This window comes from Geotrypetes seraphini, chromosome 3 (assembly GCF_902459505.1).
Source record: "Geotrypetes seraphini chromosome 3, aGeoSer1.1, whole genome shotgun sequence".
Lineage (NCBI taxonomy): Eukaryota > Metazoa > Chordata > Amphibia > Gymnophiona > Dermophiidae > Geotrypetes > Geotrypetes seraphini.
Window position 1 is genome coordinate 75,891,310 of NC_047086.1, and position 25,822 is coordinate 75,917,131.

Here is a 25,822-nt window from a genome sequence, read left to right on the forward strand (position 1 = left end):
AAGACTTACTCCAGCCCATCTACACCCTCCTAGCCATTGAAGCCCTCCCCTGCCCATCCTCCACCAAACGGCCATACACAGACACAGACCATGCAAGTCTGCCCAGTAACTGGCCTAGTTCAATATTTAATATTATTTTCTGATTCTAAATCTTCTGTGTTCATCCCACGCTTCTTTGAACTCAGTCACAGTTTTACTCTCCACCACCTCTCTCGGGAGCGCATTCCAGGCATCCACCACCCTCTCCGTAAAGTAGAATTTCCTAACATTGCCCCTGAATCTACCACCACTAAACCTCAAATTATGTCCTCTGGTTTTACCATTTTCCTTTCTCTGGAAAAGATTTTGTTCTACGTTAATACCCTTTAAGTATTTGAACGTCTGAATCATATCTCCCCTGTCTCTCCTTTCCTCTAGGGTATACATATTCAGGTCTTCCAGTCTCTCCTCATACGTCTTCTGGTGCAAGCCTCCTATCATTTTCGTCGCCCTCCTCTGGACCGCCTCAAGTCTTCTTATGTCTTTCGCCAGATACGGTCTCCAAAACTGAACACAATACTCCAAGTGGGGCCTCACCAATGACCTGTACAGGGGCATCAACACCTTCTTCCTTCTACTGACTACGCCTCTCTTTATACAGCCCAGAATCCTTCTGGCAGCAGCCACTGCCTTATCACACTGTTTTTTCGCCTTTAGATCTTCGGACACTATCACCCCAAGGTCCCTCTCTCCGTCCGTGCATATCAGCTTCTCTCCTCCCAGCATATACGGTTCCTTCCTATTATTAATCCCCAAATGCATTACTCTGCATTTCTTTGCATTGAATTTTAGTTGCCAGGCATTAGACCATTCCTCTAACTTTTGCAGATCCTTCGGTGTCTACTCTGTTACAAATCTTGGTATCATCTGCAAAAAGGCACACTTTTCCTTCTAGCCCTTCAGCAATGTCACTTACATACACTTACTAAGGCACGTTAGCTGTTTGGACGCGTTAGCGTGTAGTGCGCACTAAAACGGCTAGTGCAACTTAGTAAAAGGACCTCCTAAGGTAGAAAAATGATATTTTATTTTGGAATTCATAAACTGGAATATGTTAACTTTGTATTGTTCAGTGGCATAGCCAGACTGCTGATTGGGGAGGGGGGTGGGGTCGGGAAGGGGAGGCTGATTTCAAAGTGTATGGGAATTATATTTTCTTCATCCCCCTGCCAAAATGCAAAATATAAATACCTGATCTGGCAAGGATCCTCAAGCCCCACTAGCTTAAGACCTCTCCCTCCAGTTCAACAACCAAATATCTTCCAAGCTCTGCAGCTGATGACTGCTCAGGGATACTGCCACTAGCTGCAGAGCTTGGAGATTTCTAGCTGCCAGACAGGAGGATGAAGAGGTGGTCTTCAGCTGGCAGGGCTCTGGGATCGCCACCAACCATAGTAAAGGAAATTGGTAGTTTTGGGGAGGAGGTCTGTGCCAAGGACTCCCTTTGGCTTTGCCACCGATTATGTTCAGTACAAAAAGAAGTGCACTGCTGATTTTATTTCTCAAGGTTTATTAGGATTTGTTATCCTGCATATCAAAGTATATCTAAGCAGCTTATGTCTAAACAAAAAGGGAGGGGGGAAGTGTCTTAATCAATGACATGACAATGATGGAAAAAAGGAAGGAACTCCCAAAAATTCATATAGTAAAGAAGAGGTTGGGCAAAACATAAGGAAGGGTATCTGTGTCTTGGTTCAACTGTACTATTGCCAATGAAGAACCTAAGTAAATATGTCTTTGAAAAGAAAGGTCTTAAGATCGGTATTAGGTTTCTTAAGCAAGGTCTGTAGTCTTAAATGTGGTAGTAGAAAGTTCAATAGTTCTGGGCCTTGAACAGAGAAAACAGTACCTCTGATGGTGGGTCAAATGATTTCATGGAAACTTGGACTAATGAGAAGATTTTGATTGCAGATTGCGAGAAGGACAATAAAGTGTCAAGTATCTAAAAATGAAAAGTGGGGATTCTACAGAGCGTATCTTGGATACCAGTAACATGATTTTATATGTGGTATGATGTGAGATAGGAAGCCAGTGTAGTGATTTTAGTGGTGGGGTAACATGATCAAATTTTTTGTGACCAATAATCAATTTTATGGCAGTGGTTTGTATAAATTGGAACTGTCTTTGATCTTTTACCATAATGCCTTTATATAGCGAGTTACAATAGTCTAAACTGCTGATAATTAAAGAGTGAATCAGAACATTTAAAGCTGATTGTTCCAGAAAGAATGAGTTTAAGCTTGTAGAATGATCATTTGATGACTGATGATATCTGAAGTGTAAAGGAGAGTACTGGGTCTAGAATGATGCCTAGTATTTTAGTGGTTGCTGACATGGGAACCATGGTAGAGGAAAGTAAAATAAGACAAGTTTCATATTTGGTTTCTTAGAAAAAAGTAATATTTTTCATTTATCTGGATTTAGAATCAATCTGTTTTCAGTTAGCCAGGTGGTCAGGTAGTTTAACATGGTGTTTGTGGATGCAATATGTGATAGGTTTGTGAGATCTAATATACATAAAATCTGTATGTCATCTGCATATACATAGGAGGTGAACTCTAAGGATTATAAAATGGTCAGTAAAGGTACTAGAAAGATGTTAAAAAGAGTTGGGTCAAGAATGGATCCTTGTGGAACGCCAGAATGAAGTGTGAAGGAAGGAGATGTTGTCCAGCAAAAGTGCAGAGAAAGTTTCTAAGTTGAGATTTGAATGCATAATGAGAGATTCTGAAGAGACTTTACTTAGATCTTGGTGAGGGATTTGTTTAAATTGTGGCTTAGATAGTTTGGTAGTGAGGTAGCTGAAGATGAGTAATGAGTGGTCGGTCCAAAAAAGAGAGATGTTGGAGTGAAGATTTTGTAGTGACTTTGAATGAGATAGAATGAGATCCAGGGTGTGACCTCCATTGTGAGTTAGACCTGTAGCGAGTACAGTGTTCCCCCACAAATTCACGGTTCGCGAATCGCGGACTCACTCATTTGCGGTCTGCTCCGACCGCCTCTTCCTGTAGTAAAGTTGGGCTACACCAATCAGGATCTGCATGTCAAAGTTACTACAGGAAGAGGCGGTCGGAGCAGACCGCAAGTGATTTTCTTCACCCGTCGGGCGCTTCAGCTGCCCTCTCCTGCCTCTCCTGCCTTTTGACAGGAGAAAACCCGTATTCGCAGTTTTTCAAAATTTGCAGGGGTTCCTGGAACGGAACCCTCGCAAATTTCAGGGGAGTACTGTATTCTTAAATCAAGATCAGATGTTAATTGCAAGAAATCTTTAGTAAGGGAAGAGGTAAGATCATCTAGATGAATATTAAAGTCACCTAAGATGAGTGGACATGGGGATTGAATGCAATGTTCGGTCAGAATGGAGTGGAACGTTTCAACGGAGCCAATTGTAAGGGGAGGAGGATGGTAGATAAATAAGAAATCAGTAGGTGGTGGAGATAGCAGTCTAAACTGAAGAGGTTCCAGAGGAAGATTGTTATATGGACAGAAATTAACATGAGAGAGGTGAGGGGAATATATTATAGCAAGTCCACCAGCACACCAGGTGGGCCTATTTTGGCAATAATGGAAGTAGCCTGGTGGGGAGGCTTGATGCAGAATCAGTGGAAATAAGCCAGGTTTCTATCAGAAGTAATAGATCTAAGTTTTGTGTTTTAATAAGATAGGAAATTAGGTGAAATTTGTTTCTAAGGGAACGACAGTTTAGAAGTCCTGCTTTAAGTGTGGGTGCCAAGGAAGCATGATTCATGTTGAATGCTTGAAAGTTAAGAGAAATGTTAAGAAGTGTTCTAGTATGAAGTATTGAGTGGTGGGTGGTTGTGGACGCCAAACAACTGGAATAGAGAAACACTTGATTGAGTTGAGAGAGAGTAAAACAGTCACAAAACGAGGAAGAAACATGATGTAGGTGGATGCGCACAAAGGAGTGCACTAAGGAGCATAATATGTTCCTTGTCCGTGTTCCTTTGTCATGCACACTCAGCGTGCGCCACTATAGCATTTCAAAGAGGCTAACCAGGTGTCTGTTTCTGGATGCGGGCGGAGCTTTCTGATGTCAGCTGCCAAGTTCACAGCAGCCCTAGAAGGAGGTGAAGTAGCAGATTGCATGCAGGACCCTGAAACACAGAAGTCCAGCGGTCACAGTAAGGTGCAACACAGAGAAGGAAAAAAAGATGAATGTGCTGCTAGAACAGTTCAAATTTAAAGTGGCTAACTAGGCATCTGTTTCCGGGGGTGGGAGGGGCTTGCTGATATCAGCTACCGCATTCATGGCAGCTCTGGAAGAAGGTGAAGCAGCAAATTGCATGGAGGAGCCTGCGGTCACTTTAATTTCCTGAGGTTCCCAGTTCAATTTTAGTCTTCATATTCCTATTTGTAGTCCTTTTTTCTGTACTTGGTAATGGTCTGCCTGTGTTGTGTTTTAAGTCATCTTATTTAAAGTAATTTTATGTGTGGTAAGAATTGCAGGTAAGGAGATCAAGGGAGGAGGAGATGGAGGCCCACTCTTTAATTTCTGCCCTGTCCCCCAGCATGTCTGGCCCTGATCTTATATAGAATCTGGAGGTAGATGTCGATGCTCTTAAGGTCTTCTCAATATGGTCTTTCCTGTACTGCACGGAAGATGCTGAACATGCCACCACTGTTCCCTCTAAACTGAGAGGGAGTCCTCCAATTGCACTGCTGCCAGTGGGAGAAGGTGCAAACCAAAAAAACTCTGTGGAGTGACAATGTTCCTAAATGGACTTTATTTGAAAGTGTCAAAGTTCCAAAGGTACACTGAAATCATCCACATAAAATAATTTCATCCACATAAAAATAAATCATTCACATAAAAGCCTTAAAGGGCCTAGTCCGCTAGGGATACAGGACCCAACACGGTCCGTGTTTCGAGAAAAAGTCTTCTTCAGGGGTCCCTGAGGGTCCTATAAAGGTGAATACATGGGAAACAATTATGTGGTGAGCTGGAAGTGAAACACTGCTTGCATTTGCAATAGAACAGTGGGAGAAGGTGTTTCATTACTGTGTTTTCAATTGCTAGAAACAGACAAGTTCTCTCGAGCTTGCCTGTGATAATGAAGTAGCACCTCCCACTGGCAGGACCAGAGTTAGAAAACAGGTGAAGGACTCCTACTCAGTTTAGAGCAGTGGGCTCAAACTTGCGGCCCGCCAGATACTGTTTTGAGGCCCTCGGTATGTTTATCATAATCACAAAAGTAAAATAAAATGGTTTCTTGATCATATGTCTCTATTTATTAATTTATTTATTATAAAATTTATATACTGCATACAACTATGCGGTTTCCAAATCATATAAATAAAATCTTGTTTCCCTCCGATTATCACATATAGCATAGACATGTTAAGACGACATCGTTAATCGTCCCTGTTATAATAGGGACAGAGCACAAAATCAATCAATTCAGAAGTACAAACAAGCTTTAAATCATACATTGATGTCAGAAAAATTCTAGAAGGTGATTATCAACTAAGGAAAGATTTATAAACTATAAAGAGTTTTACCTCATGCAAAACTGTAATTTCTTTATTAAAACATTAACTATTTTTTTAAGGCTCTCCAAGTACCTACAAATCCAAAATGTGGCTCTGCAAAGTGTTTGAGTTTGAGACCACTGGTTTAGAGGGAATGGTGAATGCCACCAAATGTTACCATATAGCCTTTCCAGTTACTGTATGTTAATTTGTCTCTAATTGTATGGTAAGTGCAAAATTTTATACTGTATATGTCCGCACAAGGGGGAAATTCTGTATAGGACGCTGGTCTCAGCAGCCGCCTAAGAAGAGGCTGAGAATCGCAGACTGGCGTCCTATACAGAATCATGTCTGCCCTAATGGACAAATAAAGAACCTCCCTCACCCCAAGAAGTCTACAAAGATTAGGGGAAAGAGATGAAGTCCAACTCCAAACTAAGCAAAGAATAAAAATAATTCTATGATTTAAGAGTATTAAACGGACGAGCCCTCAGTCACACAGCAACCTCTGGAAACTCCAGGGAAAAGCTGTCGCGGGACATTTACTTTACTTACTGCTTGTGGATCACCACCTCCACTACACACGGAGAAGCTAAGTTCTTACAGACTGTGTATTTTTTGAGCTTGGTTGGATTTGGACACTAACTTTCCAGTTTGGCCCCCAGCTTAGGGGTAAGAGATGAATTCCTCCTTTATTTTGATAATGTGTGTTTTTTTCATTTGAGTTTTTTCACACATAGCACTTTTGCACTATTTAGGCACTAGAAGTCTTACTTATAGTCCCACCAACCCCAGGGACCACTATTCATATATAGAGACCCATATAATCAGGACTTCACAACCAATCAAGATGACCTTTATTCTATGCAATCACTGTGGTGCTTTAATTCCAAGACATACTATTTGGAGGCTTAAGGCTTGCCCCATCTGTCTTCAACTTGCCAGTATTAAGGAGGAGCTCTGCAAACTTAAACAGGAATTGAATACAATTAAAGCAGCTTCCATCACTCCACAAAATCATACCAACTTACCACCTCTACCTCAAAGAATAAAACAGCCCAGGAATAAATGGGTCACAGTAGGCTCAGGAAGACTGCGACATGTAACACAGAAACATCCACCTTCACTAATATTACCTCTACAGAATTCCTTCGCTCCACTAGTGCACTGCGATACTCAGGATAACAGAAGGGAGGTAAGACTGGAACCAATGAAGGAAACTCAAGAGAACAAGAGCACCCTAAGTACAAATAAAAAAGCCAAAAACAGAAAACTATTACTGTTGGGGGATTCCATCATCAGAGGCATTAACCTTGGAACACAGGGCGAGGAGTCCAAAATAGTGAAATGTCTTCCAGGATCCTCAGCTACCAGGAGTTCCAGGCAAATACTGACTATAATTAAGGAAGAAACTAAGGATTTTAACACTGATGTTGTTATCCATCTGGGAACAAATGACCTGGCCAACAACTCCACACTTGCAGCACAGAAAGCTTTTCGGGAGCTTGGTGAGGGCGTGAAACCTTTTGTAAAGACTTTAGCTTTTTCTGAAATATTGCCTGCATATGGAAAAGGAGAGCAAAGAATGAAAAACACAGAGGACTTTAATAGATGGCTCAGAGCCTGGTGTCATCAAGAAGGCTTCAGGTACATAGGAGGATGGGGAAATACATGGAAGGACAAGAAGCTATATTGCACTGATGGGCTACATATTACTACAGCAGGAAAAAGAAACCTTGCAGAGAAATTTAGACAATATTTTTCTAGGCATTTAAACTAGAAGGTGGGGGTGGTGTATGTACGAAGGACAATTATAGAGACCACCCCCGGCAAAAGAAAAGATGTGATAGTAGTAAAGGCTGCACCATAAGCAATATCAGCAACTCATTTCTTAGTATTGCAACGGAAAGTGAAACGACACAAAACATACGAAAAAGGAGATTATCGCTGAAAAATAGCTGGAAAGCGATGACCACAAATGCTCGCAGTCTAAGCAACAAAGTTCATGATCTGCAAGCCCTGATATTAGAGGCAGATCTAGATATTGTTGCTATCACAGAGACATGGTTCAGTGAATCACATGGATGGGATGCAAACATACCGGGATATAATCTTTTTAGGAAGGACAGAGATGGTCATAAAGGTGGAGGAGTAGCTCTCTATGTAAAGATCAATATCCAAGCGACCGAAATGCAAGGGACCTGGGGAGAGGAAGAAGCGATATGGATTGCTCTGAAAAGAGAAGATGGAACTTCTATCTACGTGGGTGTAGTCTACAGACCTCCGACTCAATCGCAGCAAATTGATAAGGATCTGATTGTGGATATCCAAAAGTTTGGAAGGAAAGAGGAGGTTCTGCTGTTGGGAGATTTCAACCTGCCGGATGCGGACTGGAATGTTCCGTCTGCGGAATCGGAAAGAAGTAGGGAGATTGTGGATGCCTTTCAAGAGGCTCTGCTCAGACAAATGGTGACGGAACCCACAAGGGAAAAAGCGATATTGGATCTGGTCCTCACAAATGGAGAGAGTATCTCTAATATTCGAGTGGGTGCTCACCTGGGTAGTAGCGATCATCAAACGGTTTGGTTTGATATAACGGCTAAAGTGGAGAGCGGCCGCACGATACTTAAAGTCCTAGATTTCAAACGTACGGACTTTAATGCAATGGGAAAGTACCTGAAGAAAGAGCTGTTAGGATGGGAGGACATAAGAGAAGTGGAAAGACAGTGGTCTAAGCTGAAAGGAGCGATAAAAATGGCTACGGACCTTTATGTGAAGAAAATCAATAAAAACAAGAGAAAAAGGAAGCCGATATGGTTCTCCAACCTAGTGGCTGAGAAAATAAAGGCGAAAGAGTTGGCGTTCATGAAATATAAAAAAAACCAAGAAGAGGAAAGCAGAAAGGACTACAGGGTGAAATTGAAAGAAGCCAAGAGAGAAATACGTTTGGCGAAGGCACAGGCGGAAGAACAAATGGCTAAAAATGTAAAAAAGGGAGATAAAAATTTTTTCAGATATATTAGTGAAAGGAGGAAGATAAAAAATGGAATTGCTAGGCTAAAAGATGCTGGGAACAAATATGTGGAGAGTGATGAGGAGAAAGCAAATGTGCTAAACAAATACTTCTGTTCTGTGTTCACAGAAGAAAATCCTGGAGAAGGACCGAGATTGTCCGGCAAAGTTACACGAGAAAATGGAGTAGATTCTGCGCCGTTCACGGAGGAGGGTGTTTATGAGCAACTTGAAAAACTGAAGGTGGACAAAGCGATGGGACCAGACGGGATCCATCCCAGGATACTAAGGGAACTCAGAGAGGTTCTGGCGAGTCCTATTAAAGACTTGTTCAACAAATCTCTAGAGACGGGAGTGATTCCTGGGGATTGGAGGAGAGCGGATGTGGTCCCTATTCATAAAAGTGGTCACAAGGATGAAGCAGGAAACTACAGGCCGGTGAGCCTCACTTCAGTTGTTGGAAAAATAATGGAAGTGTTGCTGAAAGAAAGGATAGTATATTTTCTTAAATCTAATGGGTTACAGGATCCGAGGCAACATGGCTTTACAAAAGGTAAATCGTGCCAAACGAACCTGATTGAATTTTTTTGATTGGGTGACCAGAGAGCTGGATCGAGGACATATGCTAGATGTAATTTACTTGGATTTCAGCAAAGCCTTTGATACAGTTCCTCATAGGAGGCTGTTGAACAAACTTGAAGGGCTGAAGTTAGGACCCAAAGTGGTGAACTGGGTCAGAAACTGGCTGTCGGACAGACGCCAGAGGGTGGTGGTTAATGGAAGTCGCTCGAAGGAAGGAAAGGTGACTAGTGGAGTCCCTCAGGGTTCGGTGCTGGGGCCAATCCTGTTCAATATGTATGTAAGTGACATTGCTGAAGGGTTAGAAGGAAAAGTGTGCCTTTTTGCAGATGATACCAAGATTTGTAACAGAGTAGACACCGTAGAGGGAGTGGAAAATATGAAAAAGGATCTGCAAAAGTTAGAGGAATGGTCTAATGCCTGGCAACTAAAATTCAATGCAAAGAAATGCAGAGTAATGCATTTGGGGATTAATAATAGGAAGGAACCGTATATGCTGGGAGGAGAGAAGCTGATATGCACGGACGGGGAGAGGGACCTTGGGGTGATAGTGTCCGAAGATCTAAAGGCGAAAAAACAGTGTGACAAGGCAGTGGCTGCTGCCAGAAGGATTCTGGGCTGTATAAAGAGAGGCGTAGTCAGTAGAAGGAAGAAGGTGTTGATGCCCCTGTACAGGTCATTGGTGAGGCCCCACTTGGAGTATTGTGTTCAGTTTTGGAGACCGTATCTGGCGAAAGACGTAAGAAGACTTGAGGCGGTCCAGAGGAGGGCGACGAAAATGATAGGAGGCTTGCGCCAGAAGACGTATGAGGAGAGACTGGAAGCCCTGAATATGTATACCCTAGAGGAAAGGAAAGACAGGGGAGATATGATTCAGACGTTCAAATACTTAAAGGGTATTAACGTAGAACAAAATCTTTTCCAGAGAAAGGAAAATGGTAAAACCAGAGGACATAATTTGAGGTTGAGGGGTGGTAGATTCAGGGGCAATGTTAGGAAATTCTACTTTACGGAGAGGGTGGTGGATACCTGGAATGCGCTCCCGAGAGAGGTGGTGGAGAGTAAAACTGTGACTGAGTTCAAAGAAGCGTGGGATGAACACAGAAGATTTAGAATCAGAAAATAATATTAAAGATTGAACTAGGCCAGTTACTGGGCAGACTTGTACGGTCTGTGTCTGTGTATGGCCGTTTGGAGGAGGATGGGCAGGGGAGGGCTTCAATGGCTGGGAGGGTGTAGATGGGCTGGAGTAAGTCTTAACAGAGATTTCGGCAGTTGGAACCCAAGCACAGTACCGGGAAAAGCTTTGGATTCTCGCCCAGAAATAGCTAAGAAGAAAAAAAAAAATTGAAATTGAAATCAGGTTGGGCAGACTGGATGGACCATTCGGGTCTTTATCTGCCGTCATCTACTATGTTACTATGTTACTATGTTAGAAGTATTATCCGGAGCGAGCCCGGGGATGTTTCGCAGTTAACAACTTTCTGGGTGTAAACCCGCGACAGCTTTTCCCTGGAGTTTCCAGAGGTTGCTGTGTGACTGAGGGCTCGTCCGTTTAATACTCTTAAATCATAGAATTATTTTTATTCTTTGCTTAGTTTGGAGTTGGACTTCATCTCTTTCCCCTAATCTTTGTAGACTTCTTGGGGTGAGGGAGGTTCTTTATTTGTTAGCTTGTTGTTGTACCTCCTCCATTTAGGGTTCTATTTTTGTCTTGCCCTAATGGACAGACACCTAACCATCCCAATTCTCTAACCGGTGCCCATGTCACAGGTGCCGGTTTGAAAATTGCATTGCCATCAGCTGAGTGTGGAAAGGGAATCCCCCTGCCGCAATCAGCTGAGTGGCAGCAGCATTGAACCCTTGAACCTCCCTCCTTGAAGTCCACTGGCTGGAGGAATACTTGGGGGTGGGGTTTGGGGGTTCCGGTGGGATGGAGTAGGCATCTCTCCTGTTGGGAGAATTCTCAGGGGATTCGGAGGTTCCAGTGGGAAGTACCAAGCATCCCTCATGCTGAAGGACTTCGCAGGGGAGATTCCCTGCCATAGCAACTCAGCTGATTTTGGCAGGGGGATTCCCTTGCTGTGATCAGCTCAGCGGCCACGTCTTTTTGAAATGCAGGCCAGAATTTTGCTGGCCTACATTTCAGACCTCTCTCACGGCTCAAGGGAGACACCTAAGGCCACTTAAGCTCGCCCAAGGACACTTTCAGGCAAAACCACGTCCACCCCCAACCTTGGGTGAGCTTAAGTGTCCTGATACATCTCCCTCAAACGTGAGAAATACCTAGAGTACAGGCCTCTTGGCATGCAATGAAGTTACAAAGCAGTAAATTTAAAACAAATCAGAGAAAATGTTTCTTCACTCAGCATGTAATTAAACTCTGGAATTTGTTACCAGATAATGCAGTGAAAACAGGGTTAACAGCTTAACAGGATTTAAAAAGATTTGAATAATTTCCTAAAAGTCCATAAGCCATCATTAAGATAGACATGGGAAAATCCACTGATTACTTCCAAGGGTCTCTCATACGAAGAGAGGCTGAACAAATTGCAGCTCTACACTCCCGAGAAACGTAGGGAGAGGGGGAGACATGATCGAAACATTTAAGTACCTCACGGGACGTGTCGAAGTGGAAGATGATATTTTCTTTCTCAAGGGACCCTCGGCCACAAGAGGGCACCCGCTCAAACTCAGGGACGGAAAATTTCATGGCGACACCAGAAAGTATTTCTTCACAGAGAGAGTGGTTGATCATTGGAACAAGCTTCCAGTGCAGGTGATCGAGGCAGACAGCGTGCCAGACTTTAAGAATAAATGGGATACCCATGTGGTATCCCTACGAGGGTCAAGATAAGAAAATTGGGTCATTAGGGCATAGACAGGGGGTGGGTAAGCAGAGTGGGCAGACTTGATGGGCTGTAGCCCTTTTCTGCCATCATCTTCTATGTTTCTATGATGGATCATTTGGCCTTTATCTGCCATCATGTTTCTATGTTTCTATAATCAGAAAGTTCTATGACATCACAATGCAGGTGTAAAGAGCCTTAGCCTATAGGAAGAGGAGATGCAAATGTTAAGAGCCTTAGCCAATAGGGAGAGGAGGAGAGAGTGGCTGCTGCAGACACCAGAAAGTATTTCTTCACAGAGAGAGTGGTTGATCATTGGAACAAGCTTCCAGTGCAGGTGATCGAGGCAGACAGCGTGCCAGACTTTAAGAATAAATGGGATACCCATGTGGGATCCCTACGAGGGTCAAGATAAGGAAATTGGGTCATTAGGGCATAGACAGGGGGTGGGTAAGCAGAGTGGGCAGACTTGATGGGCTGTAGCCCTTTTCTATGTTTCTAAAATCTGTTTTACTTTTTTGGAATCTTGCCAGATACTTATGACCTGGTTTGGCCACTATTGGAAACAGAATATGGGGCTTAACAACATAAGAATTGCCACACTGGGACAGACAGAAGGTCTAGCAAGCCCAGTATCCTCTTTCCAACAGTGGCCAACCCAGGTCACAAGTACCTAGCTAGATTCCAAGTAGTAAAAACAGATTTTATGTTGCTTATCCTAGGAATAAGCAATGGATTTCCCCATGCCATCTCAATAATGGCCTATGGACTTCTCTTTTAGGAAATTATCCAAACCTTTTTTTAAACCCGGCTAAGCTAACTGATTTCACCACATTCTCTGGCCATGAATTCCAGACTTTGATTACATGTTGTGTGAAGAAATATTTTCTCTAGTTTGTTTTAAATCTACTACATAGTAGCTTCATCATATGTCTACTGGTCTGTTCCAGAATAACACTTATGTTCTTATTAAAGAAATAGTGTGCACTGACGTGGGACTGTGTGTGCTAATAGAAATTACTGTCTATGTTTGCATGTACTGCACAATAACAAAATAAACCAGCACAGAATATTTGGGTTTTTTTTTTGTATGCATGAGAGTTGCCACTTCATATTAGGGCTCAGCTCACATGTATGCCCATCTTCAAACTATGTAACTTTGCATTTAGATCCCAATTTATTGATTAGCGTGTCTCTGGAATATTGGTATTGACACATGTATGTGTCAATATTCTGGTGATTTCTGTGCCTTCTTTGCACCTAAAAACAGGCATGCTGTTATTGAATTACCCTCTTAAGTCTATGCATGCAGGGAGGTAAAGCAGAAATGGATCAACCTGAGCAGCTGAAATACAGTTAGTGGTTGACCTTCTACCCTGTCTCTCTGTGACTGTAAGAGCAGCTATCAGCCTGATGGATCTGTGCCAGCTTTAATTCTCTCTTGCTGTCTTTCAAAGATCTGCTGTATGCTTGATACTTAGCTGCCCCCTATGCCTGGAATAAATTACCTAAGTTTGTCTACCAAGTCCCTTCCCTAGTTTAAAAGCAGACTGAAAACCCACCTTTTTGATATAGTCTTCAATCCATAACCCTACTCTCCACTGCCCACCAACCCAGCCAGCAGATTAACTGTTCCCCTTAACTGTATCCATGACATCTTGTTTGTCTGTCTTGTCTGTGTAGATTGTAAGCTCTTTCGAGCAGTAACTGTCTTCTTCTTTGTGACTCCGTACAGCGCTGCGTATGTCTGGTAGCTCTATAAAAATAATTAATAGTAATAGCACACTTCTCCCTCCGTATTCGCTGTGATAGGGGATTAACAGACCCGTGAATATAGAAAAACCGCAAATAACTTTTTTCATATGTTATTTGCTGTTTTCTATTAAAAACCATTGTAAATATGATGAAACCCTGAATAACATGGTGGGAGACCTGGCCTGTTCCTGAAGGACAGGCAACACACGGTGCAGAAAGTGTTGGGAATCAGCGATTTTCGCTGTAAACGCTTGGAATCAGTGAATTCTCTCTGCAAGCTGACATAATTTGGGGGGGAGGAGCCAGCAAGTTAAAAACCACAAATAATAATAACTTGCTGGCTCCTCTTCCCAAATTACATCAGCTTGCATAGAAAAATCGCTGATTCCAAGCGTTTACAGAAAAAAATTGCTGATTCCCAGCACTTTGTTCATCGTGTTTGCCTCTCCTTCAGGAACAGGCCAGGTCTCCCACCATGTTATTCGCAGTTTCACCATATTCACGATGGTTTTTAATAGAAAACAGCAAATAACATATAAAAAAGTTATTTGCGGTTTTTCAGTATTTGCGCGTCTGTTAATCCCCTATCACAGCGAATACGGAGGGAGAAGTGTAGCATAATGTTGAGGCCATAATAAATCCACTCTTCTTCTTCGTAATTTTGTTGTGTGTTGATATTGTATGTGGGTTGAAAGAGTGCCAAAGTGCCGCCTGCCCAGTTTGTGGCATACAAGAGTGAAGAGAACTGCTTACGTTATAAAACTGAATAATGCATGAGGAGCCCTCATTCGGAACAGGAAAACAGGAACTTCTTGAAGATGCATTAGAATACGCTGAATCCCTTTAATTCTAATCCTTGGATCTTTACTTTATTGTGTGGCCTAAATAATCAATAATTATTTTCTTTCCATGCACCACTGATTTAAGTAAGGCTGGGCATATAATTTCATGTTTCAATATTACAAATCTGTATTCAACTATTGATTTGCTTGTTTAAAAATGTGAAAAGTTGAATAAATAAATAAATGTTTTAAAAAAGAATATGCTGAATCCTATGCTTGTGCCCATTCATTTAGGGTTACCATGTGGCTCCAGAAAAAAGGAGGACGGATTGAGACATCCGGATATTATTTCCTTTGCTTTCAGTGGAAGTAAAACCCAGATGTCTCAATCCGTCCTCCTTTTTCTGGAGCCACATGGTAACCGTACACCCATTTCTTACTTGTGCTTTGTTTCCCCCCAAACATTTAAGCTGCACTTATATGGGCCCTTTCGCTAAGGTGCACAAAGATTGCGGCTTCATGTGCTGTAATGAGAATTTTACCACGCACAAAGTAGGGGCATTCCCAGCACTTGACTTTTCTGACTGCGCATTAACGATGGTGTTAATGAGCAGAACTAACACACTGTTAAAACAGAAGGTTTAGCGCCTCTTATTTAGGAGGCAGTAAGCTCTAAACTCTATAAAGTCCACCTAAAGTTAGGCACCTATATTGGCTCACTTAGCCAATGTAGGCACCTAACTTGATTAATAGGCCAAATTGGCGCCAATAATTGGCATTCATTAACAAGATTAAATGACCTTGTCTCAGAACATATCAGCAGAATCAAAACAAACTAGGTCTGTGTTTGGGTTTCCCAGCACAAACAGAGTTAGAAAACTTGTAAGATATATGTGTGTCCCTTCAATTGACACCTCATAATTGGCGTTAATTGGTGTTAATTGAAAGTTAGGTGCCTAGCACATAACATAACACTATACTTATAGACCGCGTTACCAAAATGTTCTACGCGGTTTACAAAAGATTATAAACATTACACATAATCGCATATTTGAATGAGTCAGCTAGTCAGATATTTGGAGAAAAGGTTTTAGCTGTTTTCTAAAAATTTCTGTAAGAAACAGCTGTGAGCAACAATGATCAAAATTATTTTTCATGAGAAGCTGCCTGAGATGCTAAAGAGTGATTTAGGAATTTCTTGCTTTTACCACCTTTTACAGAAGGGAAATTGAACAGAGCATGAGTATACACCTAGTCCAAAGCGCATAGTTAAAAGGAGACGTGCTTAGGGACAGATCTTGGGCATGCACCTGTTTCTGACTTAGGAGCCGTTGTGCTCATAACTTAGGTGCAGGTATTTAGATCAAGAAAACCGAGGTATAAATATGGTGCGCCTTAAAGCAAGGACACTGTCACAACCCCAGCCTTAAGGCTAAGCTTGTGCCAGGTAAATCTCCTCATAATCCAACCCTTACCCTGAAAAGGGCTAACCAGTGTGACAGGTTAAACTCAGACAGACAGATAGGGTCTGAGTTCCAATTGAACCACCATGTTACAGAACCCTGGGGAGGGGAAGATGAGTGGGAGAACAGCCTGGAGCAGCAGGAGGTGCCTTACAAAAAAGGACAGCCTAAGAGGCAGACTCAGAACTCAGGTAATGCACAACTGCTGGGTCCAATTAAGGCCCAAAGGAAAACTCAGCAGAAGCAGCAGGTTGCCCTTCCCCCTAACAGGTTAGGGCGTGTCCAGCTCAGGGCTTTAGAAGCTGAGCTGAGAAAGAACAATTCAGTCTATCCTGGGCCAGCCCAGGAACGAGGCTCCTGGGACTGGGCTCCTGAGTCTTCACCAAACCAGGACATTGAGATGTTGGATGCAGCTCCTGTCCCTGAAGCCAGCCAGACAGCCAGCCCAGAGGCCATGGAGTTTATGGACACTGCCATGGAACCGGAAGAATCATACATGGATGAAAGCTAAGTGTAATCGCTTGACCTTTTTTCTATGTTTTGGATTTTGAGATTTTTGTTTTGGACGTCTGCAAGCACAGGCCTGGAGCCAAGTGAGCAGTGCTGAGCTCACAGCTGCAGGGGTGCCTGATTTGTGGGACATTAAAGTGAAGGATAGTTTTGTTTGGCAATTTTTACTTTTTGCCTTTTTGCTGCTTGCTTGGGACTGGATTGCTGAATGTGTGAAGGGGTAGTAGATCGGGGAGAATCCACACAAGATCCTCGGGTAGGGATTGTGGGGCCAATTTTGGCAAGTTTAAATATAGTGGATTCAGCTACTCCCCTCCCCCACCAGCTTGTTAAGTTGGCTGGGGAAGGCCTGTTAAAAACCGGGCCTAGGCAACATGTTCTAAACTGTTTAAAAACCTAGTGAAGAACCAGTATAAAGACTGAGTAGTGCTTGTAGCCTGATTTTGCCCTGTTGAACTGTGGAACTGGTAGGGCAGAGCTACAACTCAGCCACTGGGGCACTTACCTACAAGAAAGGTGTGGGCTATGTTTTTGTAAGCCCGTATTTTCTGTTTGTGTTTGAATTCAAAGACTAAACTGTAGCAGTTGCTACTTGGGAAATAAAGTTGGACTCAGTTTTATTGAAAAACTTTATTGTTCCTGACCTTTTGCTTTATTTTACTCTTAAGAATCAGCAGGACCTTCAACTTCCTTTGAAGGCACGTCGAGTTCGGTGTTTGTTGAGCCCTGGTCGGTGGCCATTTGCAAAACCCGGCACCGGCAGGCTCACAACACCTAGGTGGACTAAGCATAATTCTATACATTGCACCTTTTATAGAATCACACTTAGCGTCATAATACTCAGTGCCAATTTTTTAAGTGACATATATAGAATCGGGCCCTAACTGCCACTGTATTAATAGTTCACTATTCAGTTAGCACGCAGTAACTCCAGTGCATTAACGGCAGGGAGCATGCTCTCTAGTAACATCTTCTAATCAAAAACTCCATGAACGTGTGGCTTACTATGCCATGTGTTAATGGAATTTATACCACAAAGGCAGCTTAACACATTCTTGCATTGGCTGTTATAGTGTGCTAAAACACAGCTTAGGAAAAGGACCCCTTATTAAAGCGCAGCTTTCCTAAGCTTTCTGTCTGCCTATTAAGGCATCATCCTTGTCATGCTGTCTCTGTGCTCTTGGGTCTGATTGCTCTTTAACCCCATATCCTCTAACATTGGATTTTCAAAAGAAATTCCCTGTAACAGCATGTGGAACAAGGTTTATTGACTCTTACTTTTGAAGATCTCCCAGAGGCCTCTGTCCGATAGACTTTATCAATGGCTCAGGTCGGGCTGCTACCTTTGGTGAGGTTTTAGGACTAGTATCAGAGTCTCCACTTTCCTCATCTCCCATGGCTTTGATATAACTCCCACTCCGCATTCTTCTGCAGGGGATCTCCTCATCTTTATTGCCGGCAGGGTACCCTCCCCATTCATCCTGAGGCACCTAGTGTATTGTGGGAAATACAAAACACATATATGCCTTTATATATATATATATTTATATATATATATGATTTGTTGAGACTTATTATAAGATATTGTACAGTACGTAGAAAACAAACCAGCCTTATTTACTATTTGAATACAGAGGCAGGTGGGACAATATCCATGGAGTAGGATTTGTCAGTTCTGTAGAGACCTCGCCTGATAATTCAGTGCTCAATGCCAAGATCCTGTCATGATGGAGTGCTAAGGACAGTCTGCTAGAGATACTGTAAGGATGTGAAATGTATGTACTCCACATCATAAAATTGGTTTTACAGCTTGTAAAAAATGTCTTTTACAATAGTTACCAGCCCCTGAAATTTCCATCTGTAGGGCTTGCAGCTGCTAATTGTGAATAATTACCCTAATTACCTACATAGATATAGCAAAGAATGCTGATATTTATAATTTCTGAAAGCATTCTTCCTGCTCTTCCTGTACTGCAAAGCCACGTATCTGCACATTTTCTTCTCAAGACTACTCAACTGCATACTAAATTACCATATAAATTTTCCTTCAAATATATATATTGTCAAAAAGATGTGACACTTTGTGATCTGTTCCTAATGTATTCAAATTGGCTAACATGAAAAATAATGTATTTTTAAAAAAAAGTTGTTTTAACATGCAAGTCTGATATATTAGTTATAGCTTGCTGAAAATTTTATGTTAGATAGCATTCTGATTTTTTTAAGCAACCAAAAGAATTAAAATGACAAAGTGCAATATTATATTCCGGACTGCCCTCGGCTTTATATGTTCATTCATGTTTAAGTGCCGCAGGGTTCGGTGCTTGGACCCGTACTCTTCAACATATTTATAAACGACCTGGAAATTGGTATGACGAGCAAGGTGATTAAATTTGCAGAAGATACAAAGCTATTCAGAGTAGTGAAGACGCAGAAGGATTGCAAAGACCTTTAACGTGACATAAACACGCTTGAAAAATGGGCTGCGACATGGCAAATGAGGTTTAACATGGATAATTGTAAGGTGATGCATGTCGGTAACAAAAATCTTACACACGAATACAGGATATCTGGTGTGGTACTTGGAGAGACCCCCCCAGGAAAGAGACTTGGGAGAACTGGTTGACAAGTCAATGAAGCCGTCTACGCAATGCATGGCGGCTGCAAAAAGGATGAACAGAATGCTAGGAATGATTAAGAAGGAGATCACAAACAGATCAGAGAAGGTTATCATGCCGCTGTACCGGGCCATGGCACACCCCCACCTGGAATACTGCGTCACAGTGAGAGGTTAGAGAAACTGGGCCTCTTTTCCCTTGAAAAGAGGAGGCTGAGAGGGGACATGATCGAAACATTCAAAATAATGAAGGGAATAGACTTAGAAGATAGAGACAGGTTATTCACCCTCTCCAAGGTAAAAAGAACGAGAGGGCACTCTCTAAAGTTAAATGTAAGGAAGTTCTTCACCCAAAGAGTGGTAGAAAACTGGAACGTTCTTCCGGAGGCTGTTGTAGGGGAAAACACCCTCCAGGGATTCAAGACAAAGTTAGGCAAGTTCCTGGAACTTACATAGGTAAGGCTAGTCTCAGTTAGGGCAATGGTCTTTGACCTAAGGGCCACCGCGGGAGCGGACTGCTGGGCATGATGGACCACTGGTCTGACCCAACAGCAGCAATTCTTAAGTTCTTATGTTCCATGTGGAAACATGGAATCTTCAGAAATGCATTAACTGCCTTTAGATCCAGGATAGGCCTCCAGTCTTCTGTGCCTTTCTTGGGTACAATGAATTATAAGGAGTATCTGCCTGAGCCTGATTCGTCATTGGGAACCGGTTCTACAAAATGAATGTCTAAGAACCGCTGAAGTGTTGCTCAGACCCTGCCCTCTTTGTCCAGCCTTCTTGCTGGAGAATCTAGAAACAAATCTGGAGGGGGATTAAAGAATTCTATCTTGTACTCTTCAATATGATGTCCAGTATCCATTGGTCCGAGGAGATCTGTTCCCATTCCCTCTGAAACTCATAAGAACATAAGAACATAAGCATCACCTCTGCCGAGTCAGACCATAGGTTCATCATGCCCGGCAGTCTGCTCCCGCGGTGGTCCCCCAGGTCAACGACCTGTAAGTGATCTATTACTCTAAAGCATTTTGTACTATATAGTAACCCTCTAATTGTCCCCTTCAATCCCTTTCTCCTTCAGGAACTCGTCCAATCCCATTTTGAAACCCAAAATTGTACTCTGCTCTACCACCTCTTCTGGAAGCACATTCCAGGTGTCCACCACCCTCTGAGTGAAGAAGAACTTCCTAGCATTTGTTCTGAATCTGTCCCCCTTCAATTTTTTTGAGTGCCCTCTAGTTTTTGTTGCCCCCGCCAGTCTGAAGAATCTGTCCCTCTCTACCTTCTCTATATCCTTCATGATCTTGTAAGTTTCTATCATATCCCCTCTAAGTCTCCGCTTTTCCAGGGAAAAGAGCCCTAGCTTCTCCAGCCTCTCAGCATATGAAAGGTTTTCCATGCCATTTATCATTTTTGCTGCTCTTTTTTGGACTCTCTCGAGTATCGCCATGTCCTTCTTAAGGTATGGTGACCAGTATTGAACGCAGTACTCCAGATGTGGTCGCACCGTCGCCCTATACAGTGGGAGGATAACCTCCTTGGTTCTGGTAGTGATACCTTTTTTGATAATGCCCAACATTCTTTTCGCCTTTTTTGAGGCCGCTGCGCATTGTGCCACCAGTTTCATTGTTTTATCCACCAAAACCCCCAAGTCCTTTTCTAGGTTGCCTTCCCCCAATATCATCCCCCCCATCGTGTAGTTGTATTTCAGGTTTCCTTTCCCTATGTGCATGACTTTACATTTCTCTACATTGAAGATCATCTGCCATTTATTTGCCCACTCAGTCAGTTTGTTCAGGTCTCTTTGAAGTTCTTTACATTCCTCAGCGGATCTAACCTTACCAGAGAGTTTTGTGTCGTCTGCAAATTTTATAACCTTGCACCTTGTCCCTGTTTCCAGGTCGTTAATAAATATATTTAACAGCAGTGGTCCCAGCACTGACCCCTGCGGGACGCCACTCGTGACCTCTTTCCAGTCAGAATAGTGTCCCTTTACTCCTACCCTCTGTTTCCTGTCCGCCAGCCAGTTTCTGATCCATCTGTGTATGTCTCCTTCCACCCCATGGTTCCACAGTTTCCTTAGTAGGCGCTTGTGAGGTACCTTGTCGAAAGCTTTCTGGAAGTCCAGGTATACTATGTCTATGGGGTCACCTTTGTCAAATTGTTCGCTTATCCCCTCAAAGAAGTGCAGTAGATTCGTTTGACATGATCTTCCATTACAGAAACCATTCTGGCTTGTTCTCATCAGCTTACTTTTTTCTATATGCGCATTGATACTGTCTTTGGTTAATGATTTGGCCATCTTCCCCAGAACTGAGGTTAAGCTGACCGGTCTATAATTCCCTGGGTTCCCTCTGGATCCTTTCTTGAAGATAAGTGTAACATTCGCTATCCTCCAGTCTTACGGGATTACCCCTGTTTTCAGGGATAGCTTGCAAATCTGCTGTAGTAACTCCGCAATTTCATCTCTAAGCTCCTTCAGTATTCTCGGGTGGATTCCTTCTGAGCCCGGGGATTTGTCAGTTTTTAGTCTATCTATCTGTTTGAGTACATCTTTGAGGCTTACCTCCATGCACGATAATTTTTCCTCTTGATCCCCCTTGAAGAATTTTTCCGGTTCCGGCACGTTGGATGTGTCCTCTTTTGTGAAGACCGACGAGAAGAACATGTTTAATCTGTCCGCCACCTCCTTTTCCTCCATTACCACTCCCTTCCTGTCTCTCTCATCCAAGGGTCCCGCCTCCTCCCTCGCCGGCTGTTTTCCTTTCACATATCGAAAGAATGGTTTAAAATTCCATGCTTCCTTGGCATACTTCATACTTTTTCTTTGCTGTTCTGACCATGCGGTGACATTCTTTTTATGTTTCCTGTGCTGTTTCCAATTTTCCTCGGTTTTATCCTTTTTCCACATCCTGAAAGATTTTTTCTTGTCTCCTATTACCCTCTTAACTTCATTGGTTAACCATGCTGGGTCTTTTGCTCGATTCTTTCTGCACCCTTTTCTAAATCTGGGTATATACCGGATTTGCGCTTCGTTTACCGTGTTCTTGAATAACGTCCAGGCTTGCTCCACCATCTGTGCCTTTCTGAAGCTGTCCCTGAGTTTTCTCTATACCATTTGTCTCATGGCATCATAGTTCCCTTTCCAGAAATTGAACATTGTTGCAATGGTTCTCCTCCTCTTTGGCATATCTATTTCCACTTTGAATTGGATCATGTTGTGATCACTGTTTCCTAATGGTCCCACTACTTCCACTTCATGAGCAGGTCCTCTCAGCTCGTTGAGGATTAAATCCAGAATAGCTGTCCCTCTCGTTGGTTCCTTGAAAAGCTGTTCCAAGTAGCAGTCCCGTACAGCCTCTAGGAACTTCGATTTCTTTGAACATTTTGAAATTCCATGGCTCCAGTCTATCCCGGGATAATTGAAATCTCCCATAACTATGGTGTTTGCGTTTTTACATTCTCGCCTCAACTCGGCTCTCAGTTCTTCATCCTTTGCTTCTGTTTGCCCAGGTGGGCGGTAGTACAGTCCCATCTTTATCTTGGTTCCCTTTCTTCCTGGTATTCTAACCCATATTGATTCTAGTTGGTCATTTGTTGTTGCTGCGTCCACTCTGGTCGGTTGAATGGTATCCCTTACGTAAAGTGCTCTCCTCCTTTCTGATGTGTCCTGTCTCTTCGGTAAAGCTTGTACCCTTCCAATGTGTGGAGGTGAGGTTCCAAGTTTGGCGTCATTGGGACTTCTTGGATGAAGGGGTGACATGAGACCGAGGTCTGCTGGTGTCTGGGATAGCTATAGTGCTGTCTGTATCCTTGGAAAGATCTCTGGGTGGAGGAGCTAGAGTTATTTTTGTGGGACTGGAAGGAGAGACGAAAATTACTTAGACTCCCTCTAGGGAGGTGGCAAGGTCTGTTGTCTGGAAGCGACTTAGGGCAGCGATCTGCTACAGTTTCCATAAGTTCGTTCAGGCCCTTGCCAAAAAGCTTCTTCCCTTTTAAGGGCAGCCTGCTTAAAGTTGGATTAGAAGCTGAGTCACTGGCCCTTTGTCTGATCCAGAGCAACCTGAGAGAAAAAATCACATATGCCGGGATTTTGCTCAGGACCCTGATGATGTACAAGACATCTGTCAAATAATTCACCCCTTCCAGCACCAGCTGGGGGCAGGTGTCCTCCTCCACCAATGACACCCGTCGCAGTCTCGTGCAGCAAATGAGGCTGCCTTGATACCCAAAGATAACATCTGAAACTGCTTCAAGATCATGTCCACCCTGTGATCCTGCAAATCCTTTAGCATCACTCCTTTGCTAGAGAAGGCTGTGTGCTTGGAGACTTGAGCCACTGCAGAGTACACCTTCGGCTGAAATTCTGGAGCCATGGGATAAAGCCTGGACATAGCTTTCCCCACCTTTAAAGAGTGATATTCGGCCATGCTGGAAAAAAGGAGATCCAAGTATTGGAGTGGCTCATGACTGTACACTGAGAAGTGGAAGACTGTACTTCAAGTTTCAATTCCTTGACTGCATCCGCAGTAGAATATGGGCCAAGGCTGACCCTGATCAGGGCTCACAGAGGCATCCTCCTTGATGGAACCAAAAATGGAATTGGAGTAATCCAGGAGGGAGCCAGTGCCCTGAGATAAAAGAGGCATAGAATCAGACTTCCAACTCAGCGAACACCACCACAGCGAAGAAGATGAAAACCAATGGAGTAAGTGAAAATGAATTTATTGGGTAATTCAAATTCATCTTTGCTTGGTCCATTGGTTTTAGTCTCCTTCACTGTGGTGCTGTTAACTGGTGATTTGCGGAGGATTTTTTAATCTTCCGTTTTCATTTAACTCAGCTAGTCGGCGTCTGAGTGATTGTTGGAACTGGGAACTGGGTCACATATCTCTAGAAGTGAAGACACTCCCTGGAAACACTGTGATGTTCTCTCTGTCTGCAGATCACGGCCCAGGCCCGTTAAAAACACTCTCCACATAGATGGACAAATTCCGGAGAGAAGTTTCAAGTTTATTTTAATTTGATGAATCGCTTATTTAGATTTACTAAGTGAGATACAACATTAATAAAAAATATAAACACTTATTTAGACATACCATTTAAAATTTAAAAATGATGGGTTAGAGACCAACAGACTTACAGACTAATCAATACATAAGGTAAGAAGGGATAGAAATACAATTCAATGCTTTAAAGTACAGTGGAGAACCATAGATGGAAAGAACATTAGGGAGGGAAAAGTAGAAACCTGGAAGGAAACTAATATAAAATTTGAACATAATCTAAAAATTAAAAGCATCTTTAAAAAGGAAACTCTTTAAGTTACTTTTAAAATGAATCAGATCATTTTTCTCTCGTACATGCTGGGGTAAAGTGTTCCAAAGTTGCGGAGCCATCACTGAAAACATATCATGTCGTCGAGTTTCGATAACTTTCAAAGAGGGGACTACTATGAGCTTTTGATTAGTGGACTGGAGAGAACGCGATGTACTATAAGGGATAAGTAATTTATTAATAAATTGAGGTTCATTAGAGGAAAGGGTTTTAAATACTAAGAGTAAAATTTTAAAAGTAATATGGTGGTTAATTGAGAGCCAGTGAGATTTAATCAGAAAAGGAGTGACATGATCATATTTTTTTCCGTTATGAATGAGTTTAACTGTAGTATTCTGGATTATCTGAAAGCGCTTCTTTGTAAGGGGGCAATAAGTGACCCCTGATAGACATTTGGCAAGGATTTCATCAGATCCACAGACTCCACCTTCGTCAGTTTTAGGTGTCCTGTGGGATTTTCTCCCCATTTCCCAGACACAGGATGGTTCCCCAGCACTGGAAGATATGGACGGGGCTAAGCTCAAAGCTCCCGCCCCCTCCTCACATGCGCCATGGCACACGGTACATGATCTCTGCCAGCAATCCGGCACAACTGATACATAAATTCATGTTAGCACATGCTGAAGAGTTCATTCCTATCAATTTTGTAAAAATCGAGGGGATTTGAGACACATAAAAGATTTAGAAAAAAAGGTTAGCCATTCCATGTCTTCCATGCTGTGTTTCTTCATGCATGCTTGCCTATCCATTTTTGATAGTCATGTCATCTACGTCTTTGTAATACTATATTTACCGTGTTATGTTTTGCTGAACTATGCTCATCATACTATGTCTCACCATACCATGTTTTGTCACATTATATTTGTACCATGCTTTGTTAACTTTGTTTTGCCATCTTTGTCAGACTTGCCCGAGGTACATTAGCTAGATTGTGAACCCACAAGGACAGACAGGGAAAAATGCTTGAGGTGACACCAGGAAATTCTTTTTCACTGAAAGAGTGGTTGATCGTTGGAATAGTCTTCCACTACAGGTGATTGAGGCCAGCAGCGTGCCTGATTTTAAGGCCAAATGGGATCGGCACATGGGATCTATTCACAGGGCAAAGGTAGAGGAGGGACATTAAGGTGGGCAGACTAGATGGGCCGTGGGCCCTTATCTGCCGTCTATTTCTATGTTTCTATGTTTCTACCTGAATAAATTACTGTAAACCTTTCTGAGCTCCCCTGTGAGAACAGTATAGAAAATTGAATGACTAAATAAATACCATCATATTTATTTATTTTTATTATTCATTTGAATATGTTTATTTCATCACTCAACAATATTTTAATCCACCCCAATTAAATTGTAATTATGCATTCTTTCACTAGCCCCAGTCCTTCG

The 25,822-nt window shown here is 42.6% G+C and overlaps 1 protein-coding gene across 1 annotated transcript in view; it reads right to left on the bottom strand.

Moving 5' to 3' along the window:
* DLGAP2 (DLG associated protein 2) overlaps window positions 1-25,822 on the bottom strand; it is a 1,086,744-nt gene that overhangs the window by 274,746 nt on the left and 786,176 nt on the right. The window contains exon 4 of the mRNA XM_033938644.1: window positions 17,758-17,969. Coding sequence (XP_033794535.1) covers window positions 17,758-17,969 — 212 coding nt within the window. The remainder of the gene's footprint in view (window positions 1-17,757; window positions 17,970-25,822) is intronic.